At 36.9% G+C, this 23,507-nt stretch overlaps 1 protein-coding gene across 3 annotated transcripts in view; it reads left to right on the top strand.

The window, feature by feature from the left end:
* LOC142243203 (cadherin-10-like) overlaps positions 1-23,507 on the top strand; it is a 758,404-nt gene that overhangs the window by 719,077 nt on the left and 15,820 nt on the right. For all 3 annotated transcript variants that reach the window (XM_075314858.1, XM_075314857.1, XM_075314859.1), the window contains one exon: positions 17,625-17,733. In XM_075314858.1, the coding sequence (XP_075170973.1) occupies positions 17,625-17,733 (109 nt within the window). The remainder of the gene's footprint in view (positions 1-17,624; positions 17,734-23,507) is intronic.

The following is a 23,507-nucleotide window of genomic DNA, read 5'->3' on the forward strand; positions in this document are numbered from 1 at the left end:
ATAAGTATTCCTTTTTTTGTTTTTTAAAAAAAGTTCCCCCTTTCATTCAAATGAAATAAGGCAAACATTATTTTTTTCGCCCAAAAAAGGACATGCAATTTTGCATTATTGAAATGATAATAGTAATAACTAAGCAACTTTTATTATTCGTTTTTTAACAAATATGGTATAAAACAGTTAATTATAAGTACAATATGTACAAAAGAAGTCTTTAAAAATTATTTTTTCCTATGAATTTTAGATTCAAAAATTCAATTTTTTTCGATTTCGCATGTAGTTCCTCCATCAGTTTTACAGCACATTCAGCATTTTGGTTAGATCTGGGAATGTCAATTAATGACTCCTCGACCAACCACTGCGCCTTCAAACACTTAATTGCCTTCTTGCACTTTGTCTTGGTGAGTGAGGTTAACAGTTCATTGAAGGACGCTTTGTTGTAGTGTTGCGACTGGAACCAGGCATTTGCCCATTCATAGCAGATGAAGTTGCATGCTATACCGAGGACGCGGCGCCACTCTGGTATCAGAAAAAATGCTATAGCAGCATATACAGCTCCCGAGTTCCATCTTGCCATGTGCAGGTTTGGGAGTTTCTTCCAACTGATTCGAGGCCAACGTGATGTTATTTTGTAATTATGATATGCCTGACATAGTTCATATAAGAACTTGAAATCATCTCGCCATCCAGGATTCTCGCCTGTGTTGACATCATCTGTTGCAAATTGGTGGTAATCAATCTGAAGTGAGGCATAGTTTTCTGTTAATTTGTCAATGAAGAAATAATTGAGTTCTGGTTTCTTCGTTGACTCTGGAATAAGAAAATTCATGACGTGCTTCAGTAGGAGGTCGAGTACATGGTGTTGACAGCCAATGTATTGTGGCTTCTGAAAGCCCTTTCTCAAGACATCATCCTGTATCAGCGTTACAATCCCGTTCAAACGACCAGTATTTACTGCTGCCGTGTCACAGATTATCATGCGAATATTTTCCCAAGCGTCGTATTCATCAATTAGCTGATGTAGTTCCTTGTGAATAGCCGTGGCAGAACCATTCTCACATTTTAGAATACCGAGTTTGATTTTGGTTTTGGTATTTTTCAGCAGAACTACTTGATACTCTTCCCCTTGGATTCTTTTACTATCGAAGTGGAGACAATAGGGATCTTTGCTTTGAAGTTTTTCAAAAATTTTGGTTTTCATTTTCTGTCCTTCTGAGATTTTTTGTCTCCAGACACCCGACTGACTTGGAACCGATACATCATGACCTTGTTCAGCAATGACTGCAAGCACTTTATTTGCTTTATGTGTAGAAATGTTGTTTTTCAGTACCAGTAAACTAGCTGTTGTAGTGCTTGCTCTTTTGTATTTCGGTGTGCGTTCAGGAGAAGATCACGTGGAAGAAGAGGTTGGCTTTGGAGTCTCGGGTAAAGATTTAGAGACAGTATCATGTGTGGTTTGCGATTGCGAAGTGCTGGCTTGAACTTGAAATATTGATAGTCGGATTCCTTTTCTTGGATGATTTGATTCTAAAGGAGCTTGTTTGAGCGTCGAATAACCAACCTTGCCTCCACTCTCAACTTGCCTCAGGTAGAGCTCTTTATCCTCCGAGTTTTTCCATTCTCCATTAGCGTTGGTGACATCAAATAACTGAGAAAGTGTTATTATATTACTCAGAAATCTATAAACATTTAAACTATTTATTTATTACGATAATTTTATCACTTATTCACTTCATATACACTTTTTAAATTAAAAAACTTATTCACAGTAAAATTCACTTTCTAGTATCCAAGATGGCTGCCTGACTCCAAATGTACCACATGCTTTTAAATTCTTTCAGCTCTTCTTATAGCACATGTTTGTAAGGCTAGATCTAACTTTTAAAGAAAACGTTAAATATAAATTTTTAATGGGTAACAATTAAAAATGTCATTTTTTCACTAGATTATTCTTATTCTAGATGTTCTAAATTATTCCTGAATATTCTAAATCATTCCAGAATCTTCAAAAAATTAAAACACGAAAAATTGTTTCTTTTGAAAATTTTGAAATGAAAAAGAGGGGGAACTTTTTTGAATATTTTACAAATTTGATGATACTAATGTCATTTCAATGCAATTGTTCCTCGAATGTAAGGGGTTTCATTTTTGTTTTGCAAAATTTTTAAAATAGTCATCACACTAATGGGCACATTACAACAACATGGGGAACATTACTAAAAGATGTTGGCCAAAATTTCTATATAGTGCTACTAATTGTAACACTATTAGTTACAAGAAAGGGATAAAATATAAAAAAAACAACAAAATCTCAAAATAAGGCATGACATTTTTTTTACCATCAAAATATATTTATTTTTTTATATATATAAATAAATAATGTGCACATTTGTTATAATAAACAAGTGCAAAATGTTCAAAATCAGTGATCCAAAGGTGTGCAAAAAAAATATATATAAGGTAACAATAAAAATGTCACTTTGTCCTGCAAAGAATGCGGACCGCAAAATTATTTTTTTTCCTTTGTGCGGCCCATACACCCAGCCGAGTTTTAGACCCCTGCCCTAAGGTGCAGATATTTGAAGATCCATCTCACTTACCTCTTTAACTGTTCACAAACCTGGCTGATTAACCCTATCAATATACAAGTTGGAACATGCTTCCAGGCTCACATCACTGAAACTGACATTGTCAGTGAAGAATATCTCCCCTCAGTGACCATCTTCAATCTTTTATACATATGTATATATATATATATATATATATATATATATATATATATATATATATATATATATATATATATATATATTGTAAGATGGTCACTGATGAAATCCTGGAGAGGAGATATACTTCACAAAGGCTTTCAGCCTCAGTGATGTGAGCCCTGCAGCATAAGCCAACATGTTATATGTTGATAGGGTTAATCGGCCCTGATAAGTGTTGGGTTTGTGAACAGCTAAAGAGTTGAGTGTGATGGCTGTTCACATATCTTTATGAGAGGGTGTGGTCCAACAGGTAAAATGAAGGTCTCTGGATTCACTCAGTATGTATAGGGAGGTGAGTAGACCTTCAGACGTGTAATCATACTGGACGACTCTTACCTCCTCCCAAAGCGGGCAGATCCTGCAGTTGGACTGTTACTGTAAGACTCCAGAATCTTGAAATTTAAAATGAACTGCTTACCTCACTAAACCTTCATGTTGGTAGAAATGTTCATTTTTTGCACACTTTTTGTTGTAGTAGTTCAACATTAGACCTTTTCATGCCACTCAAATACATTTGCTGGTTAAAGGGAACCTGTCACCAGATTTGGCGACAATAAGCTGCGGCCACCACTGCTGGGCTCTTATATACAGCATTCTAACATGCTGTATAAGACCCCAGGCCACTGTGTAGAACGTAAAAAACACTTTACAATAATCACCTAAACGGTCGGTATGGTGCAGACTGGTCGGATGGGTTTCTCCGTTCTCCGGGTCCGGCGCCTCCTTTTTTGGCCATCTTTATCCTCCTTCTTCTGAAGCCTGTGTGCATGACGCGTCCTACGTCATGCACACTAGCCGGCATTGAAGTCCTGCGCAGGCGCACTTTGATCTGCCCTGAGCAGGGCAGATCAAAGTATTGTAGTATTGTATTGTAAAGAGGAGCGCCATACCTGGAGAATGGAGACACCCATCTGACTGGTCTGTACCTCACTGCCCATAAGTTAAGTATTATAAAGGGATTTTTACATTCTACACAGCGGCCTGGGCTCTTATATACAGCATGTTAGAATACTCACTAAAACTACTCACCATAACCACGCCATGAAGCGGTTTTACAATTTTATGGAATGATGTTTTTTAACATTGAATAATAAAGAATTCGTTTCATACTATTGCTGGAACTGGATGCTGGATTTATCCTTACTTTAAGTCATTTCAGTGGGCTCTGCTGAATTTTCCCTACACCGTTCGGTTTCTTTGGAACTCCAGGTGGGTGAGCTGGTTTTTTCTTCAATTGTATATAAGAGCCCACTGATGGTGGCAGCAGCTTATAGTCGCCAAATCTGGTTACAGGTTCCCTTTAAAACTGGTTACCATCTGTTTTCTCTGTGCAAAAAATGTTGAGATCACTTTAACGATAATGAGGCTATATTTGTATTAAAGAGATCAAAAGAGGTCAATGCAGTTCTAGGATGAATGTTGTACACCTATTTTCAGGGCAATTTAAGACTTTAGTCAAAATAGGAAAACTGGTATGTATAACAACAAGTTTAAAAAGAAATGCTGACACTGAAATAGTTAAGATGAAATAAATGAAAACTCTAGGTGCAAACTCAGAACAATAATGTAAGCATATAAAGAATTTTGTTGAAGAGCACATAAATACATTTTTTGATTGAGAAATAGCAGGTTTACATTTATAGATACGAGTTTAAAAACAGAACCACAATGGCCAAAAAGACAGCATGGCGGATATGATAAATAAAATCATTATTACTAAGTAGCATGGTTATATAAAGTGGAAAAGAGAACTCATACTAGAATGTGAATAGGCTGTGGAACAATTTTATTGCTACACACTTTGCGTCTGGTATTCTGATCCACCTTTCTATCCAAGTAATGAATGACACATCTTAAGGCCCCGTTACACACAGAGATAAATCTTTGTCAGATCTGTGGTTGCAGTGAAATCATGGATATATTGTTTTATTTGTACACAGCCACAAACCTGGCACTGATTGTCCACAATTTCACTGCAACCACAGATTTGCAGCAGATTTATCTCTGTGTGTGACAGGGGCCTTTAGGGTTCGCTCACACTTGCTTATAAAATATCTGTCCCATTCTCATACAGAAAAGTTGGATGAGTGCAATCCATTTGTTATTCCATGTCATGTAAGTGTTATGCAAGTGCAACCTATTTTGTACTGTAACATCCATATGACACGCATATGCTATCCATTATGCTATGCGGGTTTTTTTTTACCAGTGGGAGATAACCCTTAAACTAATCCTTGCTAACATACAATCTGATGCGTGAATGTTCATATATACAATATTTTGAAATTACACCATTGTGCATTTATATCCCAGTTTTGTAAAATGTTAGCACTGCACATTAAATATTGTATTATATTGTCTGTATTTATTATATCTTCTATGTTACCTTTTGTCTTTTGGGGTTCTGTTTTTAAACTCCCATATCTTTATTTTTTTATTAAAATTGCATTTTCTCACTTAAGTGCTCTTGAACTCAATTTTTTTATGCATTAGGATTTACAGTTTAGATATTCACAACAAATTCAGGGGGCAATTCAGCAAAGTCATAACATTTGAATGTAAATTTGAAATAGATGGACATTCTCTATTTTATATCTTATTTACTGAAAGTGAAAAGAAATCCTGGGACGAAGGAAAAAAACAACATGTTTGCATTTTTACACTGTTTAGTTTTCTAAATATATTTTTTTTAGATACAGTTGATTCACTGATACAATATACTGCAATGCTATATTTTATTGCATTAGATTAGTTTTATTATTGAACAACTATAGTGCTGTTGGTCAACCATAGAATCATAGAATCACAGACTCATAGAATGGTAGTGTTGGAAGGGACCTCAAGGGCCATCGGGTCCAACCTCCTGCAAGTGCAGGCTTTCCTTAACCATCCCAGCTATATATTTATCCAGTTTCCGCTTGAAGATTTTCATGGATGGAGAGCTCACCACCTCCCGTGGTAGCCTGTTTTACTCCCTGACTGCCCTCACTGTCAGAAAGTTTTTCCTAATGTATAATCTGAATCTCCTTCCTTTAAGTTTCATCCCATTGCTTCTTGCACTTCCTTGTGCTAATGAGACTGTGCACTGTGACTACCTTTCAGATATTTGTAGACCGCTATTAAGTCTCCTCTCAGCGTTTTCTTTTTCAAACTAAACTTCCCTAGTTCTTTTAGCTGTTCTTCATATGACATGGTTTTCAGGCCTTCTATCATCTTGGTTGCTCTTCTCTAGACTTGCTCCAATATATCAATGTCTTTCTTGAATTGGGGCAAAAGGTTCATATAACTGAAACTTGAATTTTTAAAGAAAGTAAATATCAGGTTTTGTCTTTCTTAGGGGAAATAATTAATGGGCAATTAGTGTAAAGAATTATAAAGCAACTAAAGAGGAAACTTTTTTTGTATCTTAATAGCATATTTTCATCTGGTAAAGTGAGAATATCAAACGAAACAACTCAAAATGTCCCCAAAAAATTTTCTAACATTTTAAAAAATAAATCAGTGCCCAAAATAGCATTGCTTCTTTTTTATAATAGTCCTGAGTAGAAATGAGCAAATCAAGCAAAATTTGAATTCAGCAGTTGGCTCGAATGTTCTCGAGTTATACATTTTGTGAAGAGGTTATTCTCTCCAAACTTAATGTCCATTATTGTGCTCTGGGGTCTCTCCAAACCCAATAGCGTAAGAACTGTAATATGGAAAATATGACAAAAATATTTATGCTCACTTCTCATCTATCTAGCCTCTCCACTTCTCACCGCAACCAATTTGGTTCTTATTGCATTTTCAGGTTGGCCCCAGTGATACTTAAATGCACTGGTTCTCGATTATTATGTTGAAGGATTCGAGTTTTCTAGGCCAGTCGTATCAAATTTGGGAATTTCACTGTTCCTGTTGACTACTTTCAAAGCAATTAATGGTTCTGTGATCACATCCCAATGTATGAGCAGTTTCAATAGTGATTCATCCATCTTAAGACTTTTACAAAAATTTTCTTTTCAGTCAGTTAAATCTCTTTTTTGGCACTTTTTTCCTGAGAAAATAAGCTCCCTAATAAAGATTCACACCTCGATAAAGGATGTTAAAAGCTGAGGACAAAGAGCGCAAATATGGTCTTTACCAGATATTAAAATAGTAGTGTGTAACAGTATAGTATGCACTCGCTTTATAAAGTTGTGAGGGTCACAACCACCAAGAAAGAATAAAAGAGAATGGCGGTTGCCGCAGCCCCACGTGGAGGAATCTTCAGTGCTGGAGAGGAGAAGTTGAGGTTAATGCCGCGCTGTCGCCATGAAGAGGAAAAAAAAATTGATTTTATAATAAAAATGTTTTATTCCAAAATCAACCTTACATATTGTTGATTTTTCTTCTTTTTTGGTCCTGAAGAAGGGATCTTGAACCCTGAAATGCGTTGACCTATGGAATAAAACATTTTTATTATCAAATCAACATTTTTTTTCCTCTTCTTGGCGACAGCGCATTAACCCTCACTTCTCTCCAGCATTGATGATAAAGGATATTGATATATTTAAGCCACGTCCTCTGTCAGTACACAAATACACATTTCCTGATTTGTTTTAAATTAATAAATATTTAGATTTATACAGCTTAGAGTTTGAAAATATGAATAAAAATGTTGATACAGCCAAAATACTCTTTTTTAATTACTGTCAATACTCTATATTAGCATTATCCTATAATTTTTTAAGAATATTAAGTCCACCATAGTCTAAAAATAAAGAAAATTCTATACATATCTATCAATCTTAGTTTGCTACTCTATACCATGTTGGTCACAGCTGCAGGCACTGACTGGTTGAACTAGTCACATGACAACCCTTTTGGAGGCAGAAGAAAAGAGACTGCCAAGGGACCAAATCAGTACCTTAGAAAGTGAAGGAAATACAAAGGGGAGTTTTATCTTTTCCTTTTTTTAACATTATGCTAGGCCTCAATTTAAAAAGAAAAAAAGAAGTGTACAACCTCTTGAAGCTCTGATCTATGATCCAGCTCTGATCTTAGTAAATGCAGTCTTGCTTCAGCTGAGTAATATGCCAGCACCCATATTGTATAGCTCTGAGTCAGCTTCTGACTGAGCTTTATACATTCCATGCACATGTGCATGTCACCAAAAGGTTAATCTCTTTGAAGCTGCTTTAACTAAATTTATTTACAAAAAGAAAAAGAATCAGCACACCTTTAGTATTAATTAAATATGGCATTGAACAAATAGGCTGAGGCCAATAAACAATCATATATATATATATATATATATTTGCAATATGTTTTAGCATACTGCACTTAATGCATACAGTTCCTGACAGAAGTTTTGTCACTTATCCATGTTGTGTAAATAAAACTTATAACCTTACTTTAAATTCATCCATTTATTTCATAAATTACTCTTTTGAAAGCTGAAACCCTCCCAAATTTGGTTTAGGTTATGAAAATAAAGTTGCTTTAAAGCTGAAATATTGATCATTTAATGACCACAGAAAGGTCAGATTGTGGCAAAACAAAAGTTTTGTCTCTCACAGAAAGTAATGTGAAATTCAATCAAATAATTAACTTCTAATACAAAGATATCTTGCATAACATTGGTGAATGAAGTTGTGGTGCTATTAGAGCTATATTTAATATTTTGTGTGACTTCCATGAGCTTGAAGGACTGTATCCGTGCGGTTTAACAATAATTCATACAATTTATTGATGAAGTCAAAAGGAATAGCAAAGAATGCAGTCTTACATGCCTCCCAGAGTTCATCTAGATTCTTTGGTTTTGTCTTCCAAGCTTCCTCTTTCATCCTACCCCAAACATGCTCAATGATGTTCATGTCTGGTGACTGGGCTGCCAGTCCTTGAGCCCCTTGATCCTCTTTGACAGGAGGACCTTTGTTGTGGAGATGGATGTATGAGATGGAGCACCATCTTGCTGCAGAATTTGACCCCTTTTTTGATTGGAAATGTAAGAGGTAGCTAAAACGTCTTGATATTTTAGGGTATTGATATTGCCTTCCACCTTGGAAATGTTTTGCACACCAACATACCGAATGGAAAACCAGACCATGATCTTTCCAACACCAAACTTATCTGTTTTCTGGATTTATACAGCCTCCAGTAGGTCTCCTGCAGTATTTGCGGCAGCTGTGGTGTAATTCAATTGAAGATAAATCAGAGAAATCCACCTTCTGCCACTGTTCCAGCATCCATCTGTTTTTCAGGCTGTGGGACTTGGAAAATGCCACACATTTTTTTAATTGAATTTTGATTAGTGCTGGCTTCTGGGCACTAATTCTACCATGGAGGCCATTTTGAGATATAAACCTACAAACTGTTCTAGTTGACACAGGGACTTGAGGGGACCAGACCTCTTAGAGCTCTGCTGCAGTGGAAGAGTGTCTGGATTTGGCTTTTCTAACCAACAAATGTTCCTCCTGAGCAGTTGTCTTGTGGGGTCTGCCAGACCTGGGCTTGTCAAAAACATCTCCAGTCTCTTCAAATCTTTTATTAATTGTTTGTACTTGACACTGAGACACATTAAAGGTGCCAGCCAGCTCTGCAGTGGATCTGTTCTTCAGCCTCTTGATAATTAAGCCTTTGGTCATAGGGTGGATTTTTGGGATGTTGCTAGAGGTCAAGTTGCAGTTCAACTGAAGGTCTGGGGTGCTGGGTTCCTTTTTATACACACCCACTAATTAACTGATCATTTAGTGAGCACAGGTGAGAATGTAAACTAGGATTGGGTGCATTATATGACATAGCGATAAAACCTTTTCTTGCTAAAATCTGACCTTTCTGTGTTAATTAAATGATCAATATTTCAGCTTTGCAGCAATTTTATTTTCATAACCTAAACCAAATTTGGGAGGGTTTCAGCTTTCAAAAGAGTAATTTATGAAACCAATGGATGAATTTAAAGTCAGGTTATAAGCTTTTATTTACATAACATGGATAAGTGATAGATCGTCTGTCAGGGACTGTATATGCACTCTAACTATTGCTATCTGCATAAAAAATGGGGAGGGTACTTAGTTAATATTCTTAAAGCAACCCAACCGTGCCAAGGTGTACGTAATATGGATTTTCCCTAACTCTAGTGACTCAAGTCCCTATGTGCCCAGAGAGGCTTCTACTGAAAGGGGGAAGAAATAATAACTGACCAAAATATTTGTGCAACATAAAAGACAAGTACATGTGCAATTTGCAGTTACTAAAATAGTATATAAACAATTGCTACAGAACACTTAGTTCCCTAAGAGATACAATGTATGAAAACGCTGAATTTATGAATTATGAAATGTAGTGCTGCCTTTGAGTCTACTTATGTAATGGAAGTAATTAGAGCCCAAGTGGACAATTTGTGAATTGAGTACTACAAGTGCATTATTATACTCTATATAACAGTTATTCAATTACTAATTCATATATTAAATGCTTATATGTACCTTATGTGTTACTGGATTTCTATCTATCTGTCTAGCTACTCGTCTAATCTATCTATATATCTATCTATTATCTATTTATCTATCTATCTATCTATCTATCTATCTATCTATCTATCCAACTATCTATCTATGTCTGTTTATTTATCTATTTATCTATGTCTGTTTATCTATCTATCTATCTATTTATCTATCTATCTATCTATTCATCTTTCTATCTATCTAAGGCCTCTGCCACACATCCGTGCCTCCGGCACGTGTTTGGCATTTTTTACACGTACCGGCGGCACGGAGACATGTACAGCAATGCTACCCTATGGTAGCAGGCACACACACGTAAAACCACACGGAACGTGTGTCCGTGTGCGTTTGTACGTGTGTGCGATTTTCAAAGCGCTGATATGTCAGTGTTTTCTCCGGCAGCACGGGTGTTACACGGCCCGCACCCGTACCACACGGGTGTAGTGTGGATGCGGTCCCGTGTGACACGCGCCGGAGTAAACACACATGTCAGGGAAAAAAATAAAAAACATTAACTCACCTTCTCCAGCCCTCCTGTCTCTGCCGCTGCTGCCTCTTGCTGCCGACCGCCGCTCATTAATCTCATAGAATATTCACTTCACTGCCTGGCAGCAGCAGCAGCGGGGAGACGGGAGGGCTGGAGACCGAGGATCAGCACCACGGACAGCAGCGCGGACAGCAGGGAGGACCAGGTGAGTATAATAATTACTGATTCTACGTGTGCTATCGCGGATAGCACACGTAGAACACACGTGTCACGCACGTACCAGAGACACATACTTACCTGCACGCAACACGCAGGGAAAATACGTGTCTCTCGGCACGTGCGTGAAATTCACGTGAGTGTGGCAGAGGCCTAAAGAAAATAAAAGCCAAAAAAATAGGCAGCAGTCAGATTCAATTAAAATTAAAGTAATGTACTATATTTATTGGTCCATTTGAACAGGTGGCAGCTATCTATTTTCCAAATTGTACATAACATTTAAAACAGAAAATTCATGCACATTGTAAAAAAAGAAAAAGAAAATAATAAAAAATAAGACATAACTTAAAAAGATTTGGGCACAGCCGTGTTTTATTGCTATAGTCATTACCTGTTAGTTTCTATCACAGTAAGAGTATTGAAAAAGCCCATTAAATCTTGAAAGGTATCTGTCAAGAAGTTATCTTAAAACGGGAAAGAAATTGAATTTTTTCTCAGCAACATTTTTTTTTACTCTTCCTGGAACAGAAAATCAGCACACAATATTTTATTTAAAGTTTAGGTTCCTAAAGTTGATTTGTTTATCAGGCTGGGAAGGAATTATTGATGCATACCAGCATTTCACCCCCTTGGAACCATTAAAAACATTTTAAATGCATAGCAGCTGTCTGCTGACTCAAAACTAAAAAGTATATACAGGAAAAAAAGCATTTAAATCTTTCTTTATTCCAATGTGCAGCACACTTCTATCTTTGGAGGTATCAGCAGTTCTAGGCTGATTTTCCTAGGAGAGTTTAATTTTACAGTCCTTGTTTTACTGAGCTGCAGTAAGTGATGTTGCCATAAGCAATCTCCCTGTCGGATTAGGGGATTTGGATAAGAACGAACAAAATGTTTAACAAATGCTTTGCTTTTTCACTGGCACTTAGCCAAACATAGTTATATGGGAATGAGTAGGATTAGTGATTGGAAAAAAAAATAAGTATGATACATCAGTTATAGATATTGTTTTGTTTGTTATTCAAACGCATTTCGTTTGCATCTTATGGCGACATGGATACAACTGTGCTAAGAATTTGTAAGAGAATGCTAATATTTAAAGAATTGATTTTATGGGTTACTATATGCAGCATTGACATTTTATTCCTTTGCATTAGGCTGATATAGAATCATAATACAGGTCATAGTTGATATACTGCAATTATTGTAACAGTAATTCTCATCAAGACTGTTTTTTTCTCCTAGATAAAAGCAGAAAGCTAAGTTAAAAGATTTTCCCAAGATTAAAACTGATCCCTTATTCATAGGATAGGGAACTGAAAGTTATGATGAGAAGGAAAATAAAGGGTGTGCCATACTGCAAATATCTTTAATTTAATACAATTGGTGAAGGCTAACAGAAAGGGCATATGGTTGCATGTTCATCCTAGGGGAATGTGCAACTAACAGGCACAACCCTGTTTTAAAGTCAGTTATGATTTAGACCAGATACAGCTTGTTTCGGGTAATGTTTAGATGCTGACAGCAGCATTTATCAAATAAATAGTTAAAAATAAAAGGGGATACACAGCATAGCTTAAAATTTAAAAGGGAAATATATAGCATGGCTAAAATAAAGGTGAATATATAGTACGGCTTAAAAATAAAAGCTGTAATCACTATTCCGTCCAATCTCTCTAGGCTCTTTACTCTGAATTTTCAACACGTCCTGTCCAAACTGGAAAAAGATTTAATCACTTTGAACCTGGCAACATTGGCTTGGTTGGGCAGAATTAACTCTCTCAAGATGACAGCCCTGCCCAGACTGTGATACCTATTACAGACAATTCCGATGCGCATACCAACCGTCTTATTGGGTAAAAGTGCAGTACCTATTTAACCAATTTACATGGTCTAAAGGTCGCTCTCGACTCCGTATTAGTATTATGACCAGACCTAAAAATGTGGGGGGAGTGGGGCTGCCAGATTGTCATCATTACTATCAGGCAGCTGCCCATGTGAGAATATGCTTCACAACTCGGGGTCTAAGTTCTGTGTCCACCTTGCACAGGACTTATGTTCCCTTTTGGTTCCAACTTTGCCATGGACCTGGCCCTCGCTTGTGGTGCCCGTATATACCTGACAACTTTTGGCAATGCAGGGCGCAGGGAGGTAACATGTCACATGTCTGGTGGCTGTGTCCAGGCTTGGAAAACTCTTGGGAAAAAGGTTTTGGAGGTCATATACGAGGTCTTGATGATCATAGCCTCCAAACACCCCAAAGCAGTTCTCTTATATATTTTTCATGCGCCAGAAAAGGCAGGCAAAAATTCTCTCCTGAGGCACCTCTTTCAGACCGCCAAGACAATCATCCTGCATCATTAGAAATCACCCAGCTCTCGATTATGCAGGAGTGGTTTGAGGAAATAGATATAACCTACCATATGGAGTGAGTAATGTCTCAGTCCCGTGGGGAAGCGGCACCTACTGCAACTAAATGGTTCCACTGGGAGGTCTTGGTGTTAAGCCCAAAGTTCCTCACTCTGAAATTATATCTTGATTGAGTCTTGGTAATTTTTTCATATATCTTGATTGAGAACCTTCTTGTGAGTGTATCATGCTCATCACCTTTGCACCATCTATTTTTGTCACTGCTAGCTAGTTGTGGTCTCCGTGTCTTTCTTAATCCCCTTTCTATCCCTCTCTAATCGGCCTAGTCCTATTCTTGACCATCTTTGTGCCTCTTTCTTCTATTTTTCTTTTCCTTATCTTCTTGGGTACACACTTACATGTTGGTTAATGATCCCAAGATTGTTTCCTTTATTTGTTTCTGAGTCTGACTAAATGTTTTTTTTTCCCATCTCTGTATGTTTGAAATCTAATAAAACATTAAAATTTAAAAAATAAAATGGGGATATATAGCATGGCTTAAAACTAAATGGGGTATATAACACGGTGTGGTATGACTGACAATCAGGTTATTTGTTTATTATAACTTCAAAATAAAAAATGAATACAGCTCTACACATTTCAATAGTCCTGAGGCTAGTCATGCATGTTAGCAGCAAAACAGCATAAATAGGCACAATAGTAGGAAAACACTTACATTGTGATAGCACAGGTTTTGTTCAAATAATCAAGTAGACATAAATGCATAAAGACGTAATGCTAGCACATGATAGTATACAAGACTTCAGATACAATAAAATAAAGATTCAGTGCTAAAATGAAAATACTTAAAAAGGTTACACAATTACATTAAAAGGGTTAGGGGTCAGAGCAAATAAACCCATGAGACATAGGTAAAAGTCCATCATACAAAATGTCAACATGTGGTAGTATGTAATATTGATGGGATATATAATGATATAGACATCAAATGTTGAAAAGAAGAAAGTTATTCCCACATTTAGGCATATAGTTTAAACAATACTTTCTACCAAACCTAGAATTCAAGCTTAAGCAGATGTCCACATATCTCAAATATTTGCCAATGATTCTCATGGAAAATGTTTATAAACCTTTTTTTGCATAGGTATGTTTTTAAAAGCATAGTCAACAGAAAAATCCATGGTATTCCAAAAAGCCAAAATGTATGATAAAATGATTCTTTATTATTGAAACGAAAATAGCATGGCCCACAGATTTGTAAGGAGCCATATAGAAGACATATATGAAGTCTTAGGATGTTTTTGAAGTGTCTTACCAGATAATGAGATAAAAACACAACCAAATATTTCATCTGAGTCTATCTCAACTATCCCCCAATTGCAAATGTGGTGGAAATAAGGATAAGAATGTTGAATGTTGACATTTTTAAACTTGGGTGGCCCAAACACATTTTGCTATATTATTAGAGTATGGTATTAGCACGGTTTCAGGAGTTAAGTGCAAACCATCCCCAATGGATGTCACCAGAAATCTACAGCTGAACACCTTGCTGCAATGACTAGAGTTTGGCCTATAGGGTAGATAGAGCCTGGTTTAAGTTTTCTCTTCCCAACCCTTTATATAGTTTGTCACTAAGGTTATGTTCACACATTGCAGGTTTTGCAACATGTTTAAATTTATTTTTGTAGTATTTTTACCTTCCTTTTTCATACTGCCGCAAAAATGCTGAAATAATTTACATGCCGCATCTTGGCTAAAATGCAGCAGGACTAAAGATGTGCATACAAAAAACAGAGGATGTATGAGATTTCAGAAATGTCATTGATCATGCTGATATGTATTTTACACTGTGGTAGTTGGCTCTCAAGCCTGTACAGCTTGGAGTATGACAACATGTATAAAAATTATCATGTGATCAAAATACTCATTTGCCTAATAATTCTGCACAATTAAGTAAATCGAGTGATGTGCATCTCTGTAATGAGGAGGGGTGTGGTGTAATGACATCAACACCCTATATAAGGTGTGCTTAATTATTAGGCAACTTCCTTTTCTTTGGCAAAATGGGTCAGAAGAGAGATTTGACGGGCTCTGAAAAGTCCAAAACTGTGAGATGTCTTGCAGAGGGATGCAGCAGTCTGAAATTGCCAAACTTTTGAAGCGTGATCACCAAACAATCAAGCGTTTCATGGCAAATAGCCAACAGGGTCGCAGAAGCGTGTTGGGCAAAAAAGGTGCAAAATAACTGCCCATGAATCGAGAAAAATCAAGCTGCCCACTGTTTGGCCATATTTCAGAGCTGCAACGTTACTGGAGTATCAAAAAGCACAGGGTGTGCCATACTCATGGGACATGGCCAAGGTAAGAAAGGCTGAAAAACGACAACCTTTGAACAAGAAAGATAAGATAAAATGTCAAGACTGGGTCAAGAAATATCTTAAGACTTATTTTTCAAAGGTTTTATGGACTGATGAAATGAGAGTGACTCTTGATGGGCCAGATGGATGGGTCAGAAGCTGGATCAGTAAAGGGCAGAGAGCTCCCCTCCGACTCAGATGCCAGCAAGGTGGAGATGGGGTGCTGGTTTGGGATAGTATCATCAAAGATGAACTTGTGGGACCTTTCCGGGTTGAGGATAGAGTGAAGCTCAACTCCCAGACCTACTGCCAGTTTCTGGTAGACAATGTCTTCAAGCATTGGTACAGGAAGAAGTCAGTATCGTTCAATAAAAACATGATTTTCATGCAGGACAATGCTCCATCACATGCATCCAACTACTCCACAGCGTGTCCTGGCGAGTAAAGGTCTAAAAGATTAAAAAATAATGACATGGCTCCCTTGTTCACCTGATCTGAACCCCGTAAAGAACCTGTGGTCCCTCATAAAATGTGAGATCTACAGGGAGGGAAAACAGTATACCACTCAGAACAGTGTCTGGGAGGCTGTGGTGGCTGCTGCACATAATGTTGACAGTAAACAGTTCAAGCAACTGACAGAATCTATGGATGGTAGGCTGTTGAGTGTCATCATAAAGAAAGGTGGCTATATTGGTCACTAATTTTTGGGGGTTTTGTTTTTGCATGTCAGAAATGTTTATTTCTAAATTTTGTGCAGTTATATAGGTTTACCTGGTGAAAATAACCAAGTGAGATGGGAATATATTTGTTTTTTATCAAGTTGCCTAATAATTCTGCACAGTAATAGTTACCTGCACAAACAGATATCCTCCTAAGATAGCCAAAATTAAAAAAAAACACTCCAGCATCCACAAATATTAAGGTTTGATATTTATGAGTCTTTTGGGTTGACTGAGAACATAGTTGTTGATTAAAGATAAAAAAAATCCACTAAAATACAACTTACTTAATAATTCTGCACACAGTGTACATACCAAAAAGACTGTGTAAAAAGCAAATAAAAAATATTGCAAAATACCACTTGTGAACATGCTCTTATTTTTGCATAGACATATAATCTACTGTTATAATATAGTCAGTGACAAAAAGACAAAACAATAACAAACTAGTTTAGCATGTTGCAGGACTATGCTCTTATTCTGTACAGATTATTTTCTTGTTTTCATGTTGCAGGACTATGTTCTTATTCTGTACAGCTATTTTCGTCTGTAACACTATTTTCTTGCATATTTATGGAGTACGCTGTTAAAGAATATTTTCTGCAATTGTGACTTCCAACTATTTCAAGATTTTAAATATTTTGTTACAATCCCAGCAAAAAAGTGACTTTACTATTAATATTAAATTTCATCAGTAGGTTATCATTTTTAGAATGAACAAGAGCTCTTTATTTAGGAAACATTTTAAATAAAATTCCACACTAGAAAATCATAGAATGTCTACTTAAGGAACAGCTAACATTGCTTCAACATCCCTCCTTATATATAGGCAATGTTTTACAGTAGCACAGTGGCCACGTTCTCTAGGGCACCACTCTTTATACTGTCGTCACCTCAGTGCTGTTTATTAATGTTTATCGACAGAACTAGGAGGCAAAACTGTGAGAGAAAGAAAGCTTCAAATCACGTTACTCGCTCCCCAGTGCTTCTTACAACTATTTAAGGAATTATTGAACTGAAGATATGGCTTCTCTTAGCACAAGGTCTCCAAGAAGGAACTATGCATACATTCATGACAATTTCAGAGCTTACAGTCTTATTAACACAATTTAGCATCCATATTTGCAGTCCTCTTCTCAGTACTTTCTGTTATGCATTGCAACCTAAAACATAAGTTAGGGGTATGTCTTTATTTTTCATTTTATACTATTACTTTAAGTACATTTTTCTTTTATTTTTTTTAACAGTTAATACAGACCATAAGTGCAGTGGACAAAGATGAGCCACCAGGTGGACAAAAATTCTTCTTCAGTTTAGCATCGGTGAATCCAAACTTTACAGTCCAGGACAATGAAGGTATAGTTATGCCAATGATTAGTTCAGTTTAACAATACAAAATTGTACATTGAAAAAGTATTTCATAGGCTATTGTGCCTGTGTTAGAAAAACAACTGAAAAAAAGAATTAATGCATTCCTCCATTTACTTTAGAGTTATAAATGTACTAAATAGGTTAATATGTTACAGTTCTTAAATTATATCAAAAAGGTGCAGCTCCACATTAATATCACTATTTATAGAGATTGTCGTAAAGTACTTTTTCCTTCTTTTAAAATTGTCCCTACATGATGGTTCATCTGCTTTGTGCAACTGCATATGTCCTCTGACAATCTACTAAATTATTCTTTGATTTCATATGATGCAGGACCTCTGTATCTGGGTTACCCTTTGTTTTACCTTGCTACCATATAGGGCCCAAAAAATTATCTATCTATCTATCTATCTATCTATCTATCTATCTATCTTTCTATCTATCCATCTATCTATCTGCCCATCTATTTCTATATACATATCTATGTTCGAATATTTCTATCTATCTATCTATCTATCTATCTGTCTTTATATAGTCATGGCTGAAAGTGTTGGGACCCTTGAAATTTTTCAGAAAATTAAATTTTTCTCTATACAATTTTGTTCCACCCATTCTTGGGGTTTTGTGTGAAATTATGTCCAGTTTGCATTTTTCCTCTTTTTTTCTGTTGTTCCCATACACAAAGGAAGTAAATATGTGCATAACAAAACATGGGTAATTGCAGAAATGTTCTGGGAGAAATACTTCCTTTTCTGGAACAAATGTAAGGGTGCCAACACTTTCTGCTATTACTTTAAATACAGTTTATGCAATATAAAGTAAAATGTTGAGCATCTCATTGAGAATCTGTAGTAAGACTTTAAAATGTATGCTCATTATCTAATCTCACTGAGCTAGAGATATTTTGCATAGAAGTTAGGAAAAAAATGCCAGCCAGCTGATGAAGGTATTATGAAACGCGCGTTGGGGGCTTTGTGCCCAGCATGGTCCTGCTAATCTAATCACACCTAAGATATATTCTCTTGTGCTCATCTTATATTATGTATTCCATGTGCAAATGCCCTGGTCATGCTGCACTGTGCTATTTTACTGCACTGGTTCATATGCAAAAACCCATGTTCCATGCTGTACTGTGCTTAACTCAATTATGTGCAATTGCTTCATTCATGCTGTATATTGTCAGCCTCAATAGTGTGTAATAACCTGTTCATGCTGCTATTATATTATCTATTTATTTGATCAATCATATAATTATTAATGATCTTGCACTTCATTATCTATTCATTCTTTTTTATTTGATTGGTTAAAGGAATATATATTTATGATTTTTTTGCATATAATTTGCTTTTTCAACTTTTATTTCCAATTTATTTACTTTGTTTCCAGGTTCATAGCCATTACACACGTACACATTTAGCATGTTACCCTTCCCCCTGGCTTTCGGCAATTAATCTGAGTACCTTTCATGCTTCCGTTTTATTATGTATTTATTTGATCAAACATGCATTCATTAGCGCACTTGCATTTTATTGTCTATACTTATTTAATACTATTTGGTTGTTCAAAGGAGAATAAATATTTACTATTTTTGTGCATTACTCACTTTTCCATCTTCTGTTTTCATTTCATGTATTTTGTTATGGATTTTCATGTTTATAGCCACTGCACACATGCTCTTTACTTGCATATTATTTCCCTTACCTCACTTAGTGCAATTAATGTATGAGCACTTTACTATAGTAATATAGCAAAAATATTTTTATACACCATGCATGCACAATGTTGTTTGCATCTGTTTTCGCTGTTCTTCCACTATGCCTATACCATTTTCATTTCTTATATTTTATTTAATTATTAATAAAAATACAATTATTTTTGACCATATCTCAATTGGTTTTCCGCTCTTCTTAAGTGCAAAGCTGATAGACACATACCCCCAAAAGATGTGCTGCAGTCAGATATTCCTCTTATTGCTTTTAATGCCGAAAAATATTGGATTATTTCAAACTAGACCAAGACCGTAAAAGTTTGTCCACTATATTTTCTTTTAATGTTCCCTACATGGTAGTCAAGAAAAAATGTTTACCCAATTACAAATAGCCCTTGACATAAATCCACACACATAAAGTATGTCAACTTTTGTGGGTATCTGGAGCACCTATACTTTTGAAATATGTACACCAACAAAATGCAAACAAACTGATTAGGATAAAATAGCAATTACAAAAAGAAAAGAATTAGGGAATGTTAAAGTAGAAAATCAACTATGTAAAAAGGTATTATTAATAATCAAGGTAGCAACCAATACATTGACAATATATCACTAAATATGTACAATGGCATGTAAATGTTTGGGCACCTCTGGTCAAAATTACTGTTATTGTCAACAAATAAGCAAATTAAAGATGAAATGTTCTTCAAAGGGCATAAATTACATGATTACATATTTACTTTGATTTTAGGCAAAAATATTTATACTGTATTTTTCGTTTTATAAGACGCACCGGATTATAAGATGCACCCCAAATTTGGAGGGAAAAAAAAGGTAAAAAAAAAAAATATATGGGGTCCGTTTATAATCTGGTGGTGTCTTGCAGGGAGGGGGGCCTGCAGAAGAATGGGGGTCACAGGAGGCAGGGCCGGTACTGGAGTACTACAAGTAGTATAGAGGGGTGCCCAGATACTCACTGCGGGTGCTGCTCTGTGCGGGGCCGGCGACGCCGCTCTGCTCTGTGCGGGGACAGTGTTGCTCTGCTCTGTGCGGGGCCAGCGTTGCCGCTCTGCTCTGTGCGGAGCCGATGTCGCTCTGCTCTGTGCGGGGCTAGTGTCGCTCTGCTCTTTGCGGGGCCAGTGTTGCCGCTCTACTTTGTGGGGGCTGCCATGCACAGAGCAGCCATGCACAGAGCGGCTGAGCAGGACGGAGCAGCCGTGCACAGAGAAGCCGTGCAGGACGGAGCAGCCATGCACAGAGCAGCTGAGCAGGACGGAGCGGCCGTGCACAGAGCAGCTTAGCAGGACAGAGCAGCCGTGCACATAGCAGCCGAGCAGGATGGAGCAGCCGTGCACAGAGCAGCTGAGCTGGACGGAGCAGCCATGCACAGAGCAGCCGAGCAGGACGGAGCAGCCGTGCACAGAGCATCCAAACAGGATGGAGCAGCCATGCACAGAGCAGCCAAGCAGGACAGAACAGCCATGCACAGAGCAGAACGGAGTGTCTCCAAACAGAAGAGAGCGGCGCGGCCTGATCCTGAACAGCGTCGCACAGACCAGCAGTGTCGGCAGCACAGTGCACTGCTCGGCGCATCTCCCTGCTTCCTTTGACCCCCTCTGCACAACCCCCCGGTAAGCTACATTCACATTTTAAGATGCTCCCCTCATTTTCCTCCTTTTGGGAGGAAAAGTGCGTCTTATAATCTGAAAAATATGGGATATATTCATCTTTTAAATTTGAAAAATTAGATAAAGGAAAATGGGACAATGCACAAGTTTAGACACTCTTAAAGATTTTTATGCTCTGATAACTTTGAGCAAAGTTTCAGATATTAATTAGCCTGTTAGCATTATGGCTTGCTCCCTATCATCATTAGGAAAGGCCAGGTGATGCAAATTTCACAGCTTTATAAAACCCAGTTTCCTCTAACCCTGTGCAAAAAACCAGCAGCCATGGTTTTTTCTAAGAAGCTGCCTAGCACTCTGAAAATAAAAATGGTGGAGGCCTATAAAGCAGGAAAATGCTATAGGGAGCTAGCAAAGCATTTACATTTTGAACTGAGCTAAAGGAAAACTGAATTTAAAAAAGTGCAGTTAACATGAACAGTGAAGACCAAGATAATGTCTATAAAAACAAGCAAAATTTCTGTATAATCTGCTCACAGGATTGATAGAGATGCAAATCTGAACCCCTGCTTGACTGTTAAGGTTGTTGTAAAATCTTCTAATTTTCATAGACACCTGCATAAATGTTGCTTTCATGGAAGGGTCATCAAAAAGAAACCTCTCTAGTGTCCTCACCATAAAATGCAGCCTCAGAAGTATGCAAAAAAGCATCTAAAGAAGCCTAATGCATTTTGGAAAAAAGTCCTGTTGACTGATGAGGTAAAAATGAAACTCTTGTGGACAAAAAAAGGCACAGAATTTCAGGAAAAGTACATTCTTGCCAACCATTAAGCATTGGGGTGGATTAATCATGTTTTGAGGTTGTGTTGCAGGTAATGACACTTGGAACATTTCACGGGTAGTGGGAAGAATGAATTTAAATGAAATTTCAAAAATTCTTAATGCAAACAGAACATTATCTTTAAAATAGCTGAAGTTGAAAAATGGATGGCTTCTACAAAAAGATAATGATCCTATGCACACGTAAAAATCCTCAAAAGCCGCAAGCTGAACATTTTACAATGGCCTTCACTGTCCCCTTATCTGAACATCATTGAAAATCTTTGTCTTGGTCTCAAAAGAGCAGTGCATGCAGGATGACCCAGGAATATCACAGATCTGGAAGACATTTCCAAGGAAGAATCAATAAAAATCCCTTAAATTGAAATTGAAAGACTTTTGGCTACCATCATCTGGGGAAAAATTCATGTCAATAGCACTTTTAGACATATACTTAGAAAATCGGTTTCCTGTTAAAAACATATTTCCAGAAATGGTTTCCTAGAGAAGATATTTCTATTTATTCTAGACTTATATTTCCATTTTGGACAAATAACTCAAGAAAAAACAGGATTGTTAACACAGGAAAAAATTGAGTTTTATTTTTATTTATGTATGTTATTTAATTATCAATAAATTATTTTGTCATATTTACATTAATCACTAAATTACAGGAAGGTGAAAATATCAAAGTCAGCTTTCAGGTAATGGTTTATAAGCAAACTAGAAAGAAAAGTAATGTACCACACAAATGTGAAATTTACACTCAACTGTTAATTAGCAAATTGATAAATCTGGGATTTTTTATTTTAGTTTGACAGACTTTGTGACACTTAAGTAACATGGTGGCATGATCCTTTTCACTAGTGGGGATTAGTGGTTAGCAGGCACTACCATGCTCGGGTACTCAGTAATCGAAATGTCAAGGCTGGCGAAGAGAGATGGCGTTAATGCTGCACTGCTGCCAAAGTAATAGACTGTTGATTTTAATCAATGCTTTATTTTACAGGTCTATGCGTTTCAGAGGTCTTAGCCTCCTTCATCAGGACAAAAGAAAAATCTGTTGCATTGTTGATTTTTCCTTTGTTCTGATGAAGGAGGCTTTGACCTCTGAAATGCGTAGAATTGTAAAATAAAGAACAATTGATTAAAATCAACAGTCTATTACTTTAGCAGCAGCACGGCATTAACCCAGTCTTACCTATCCAGCATTGAAGTTTAACTCTAGTGGGGCTGTGGAAGCCGCCATTATCTCAGGCTTGCATAGGGGTTGTGACTTACACAACCTCTCTAGGTGGGTGCCATTCCTTTTACATCTCCCCTTAATATCTGGTAGGGCCCTATTGATGCTTTTTCATCAGCTTGTTATCAGTACTCGAAATGAGCATTTGGATGCTCGGACGTGCCCCACTCATGCTCCGAGTATATGGAAGTCAGTGGGAAACTTGAGCAATTTTCGAAAAGACCTCCCAGAAATATTGCTAGAGTTTCTCTTTGACTTCTATTATACTCAGTACATGAGTCAAGCTCATTCAAATATCCAAATGCTAATTTCTAGTATCGAGCACCCAAGCATGGTAGTGCTCTGTCATCACTAGGGGAGA

Source organism: Anomaloglossus baeobatrachus, chromosome 6 (assembly GCF_048569485.1).
Source record: "Anomaloglossus baeobatrachus isolate aAnoBae1 chromosome 6, aAnoBae1.hap1, whole genome shotgun sequence".
Classification (NCBI taxonomy): Eukaryota; Metazoa; Chordata; class Amphibia; order Anura; family Aromobatidae; genus Anomaloglossus; species Anomaloglossus baeobatrachus.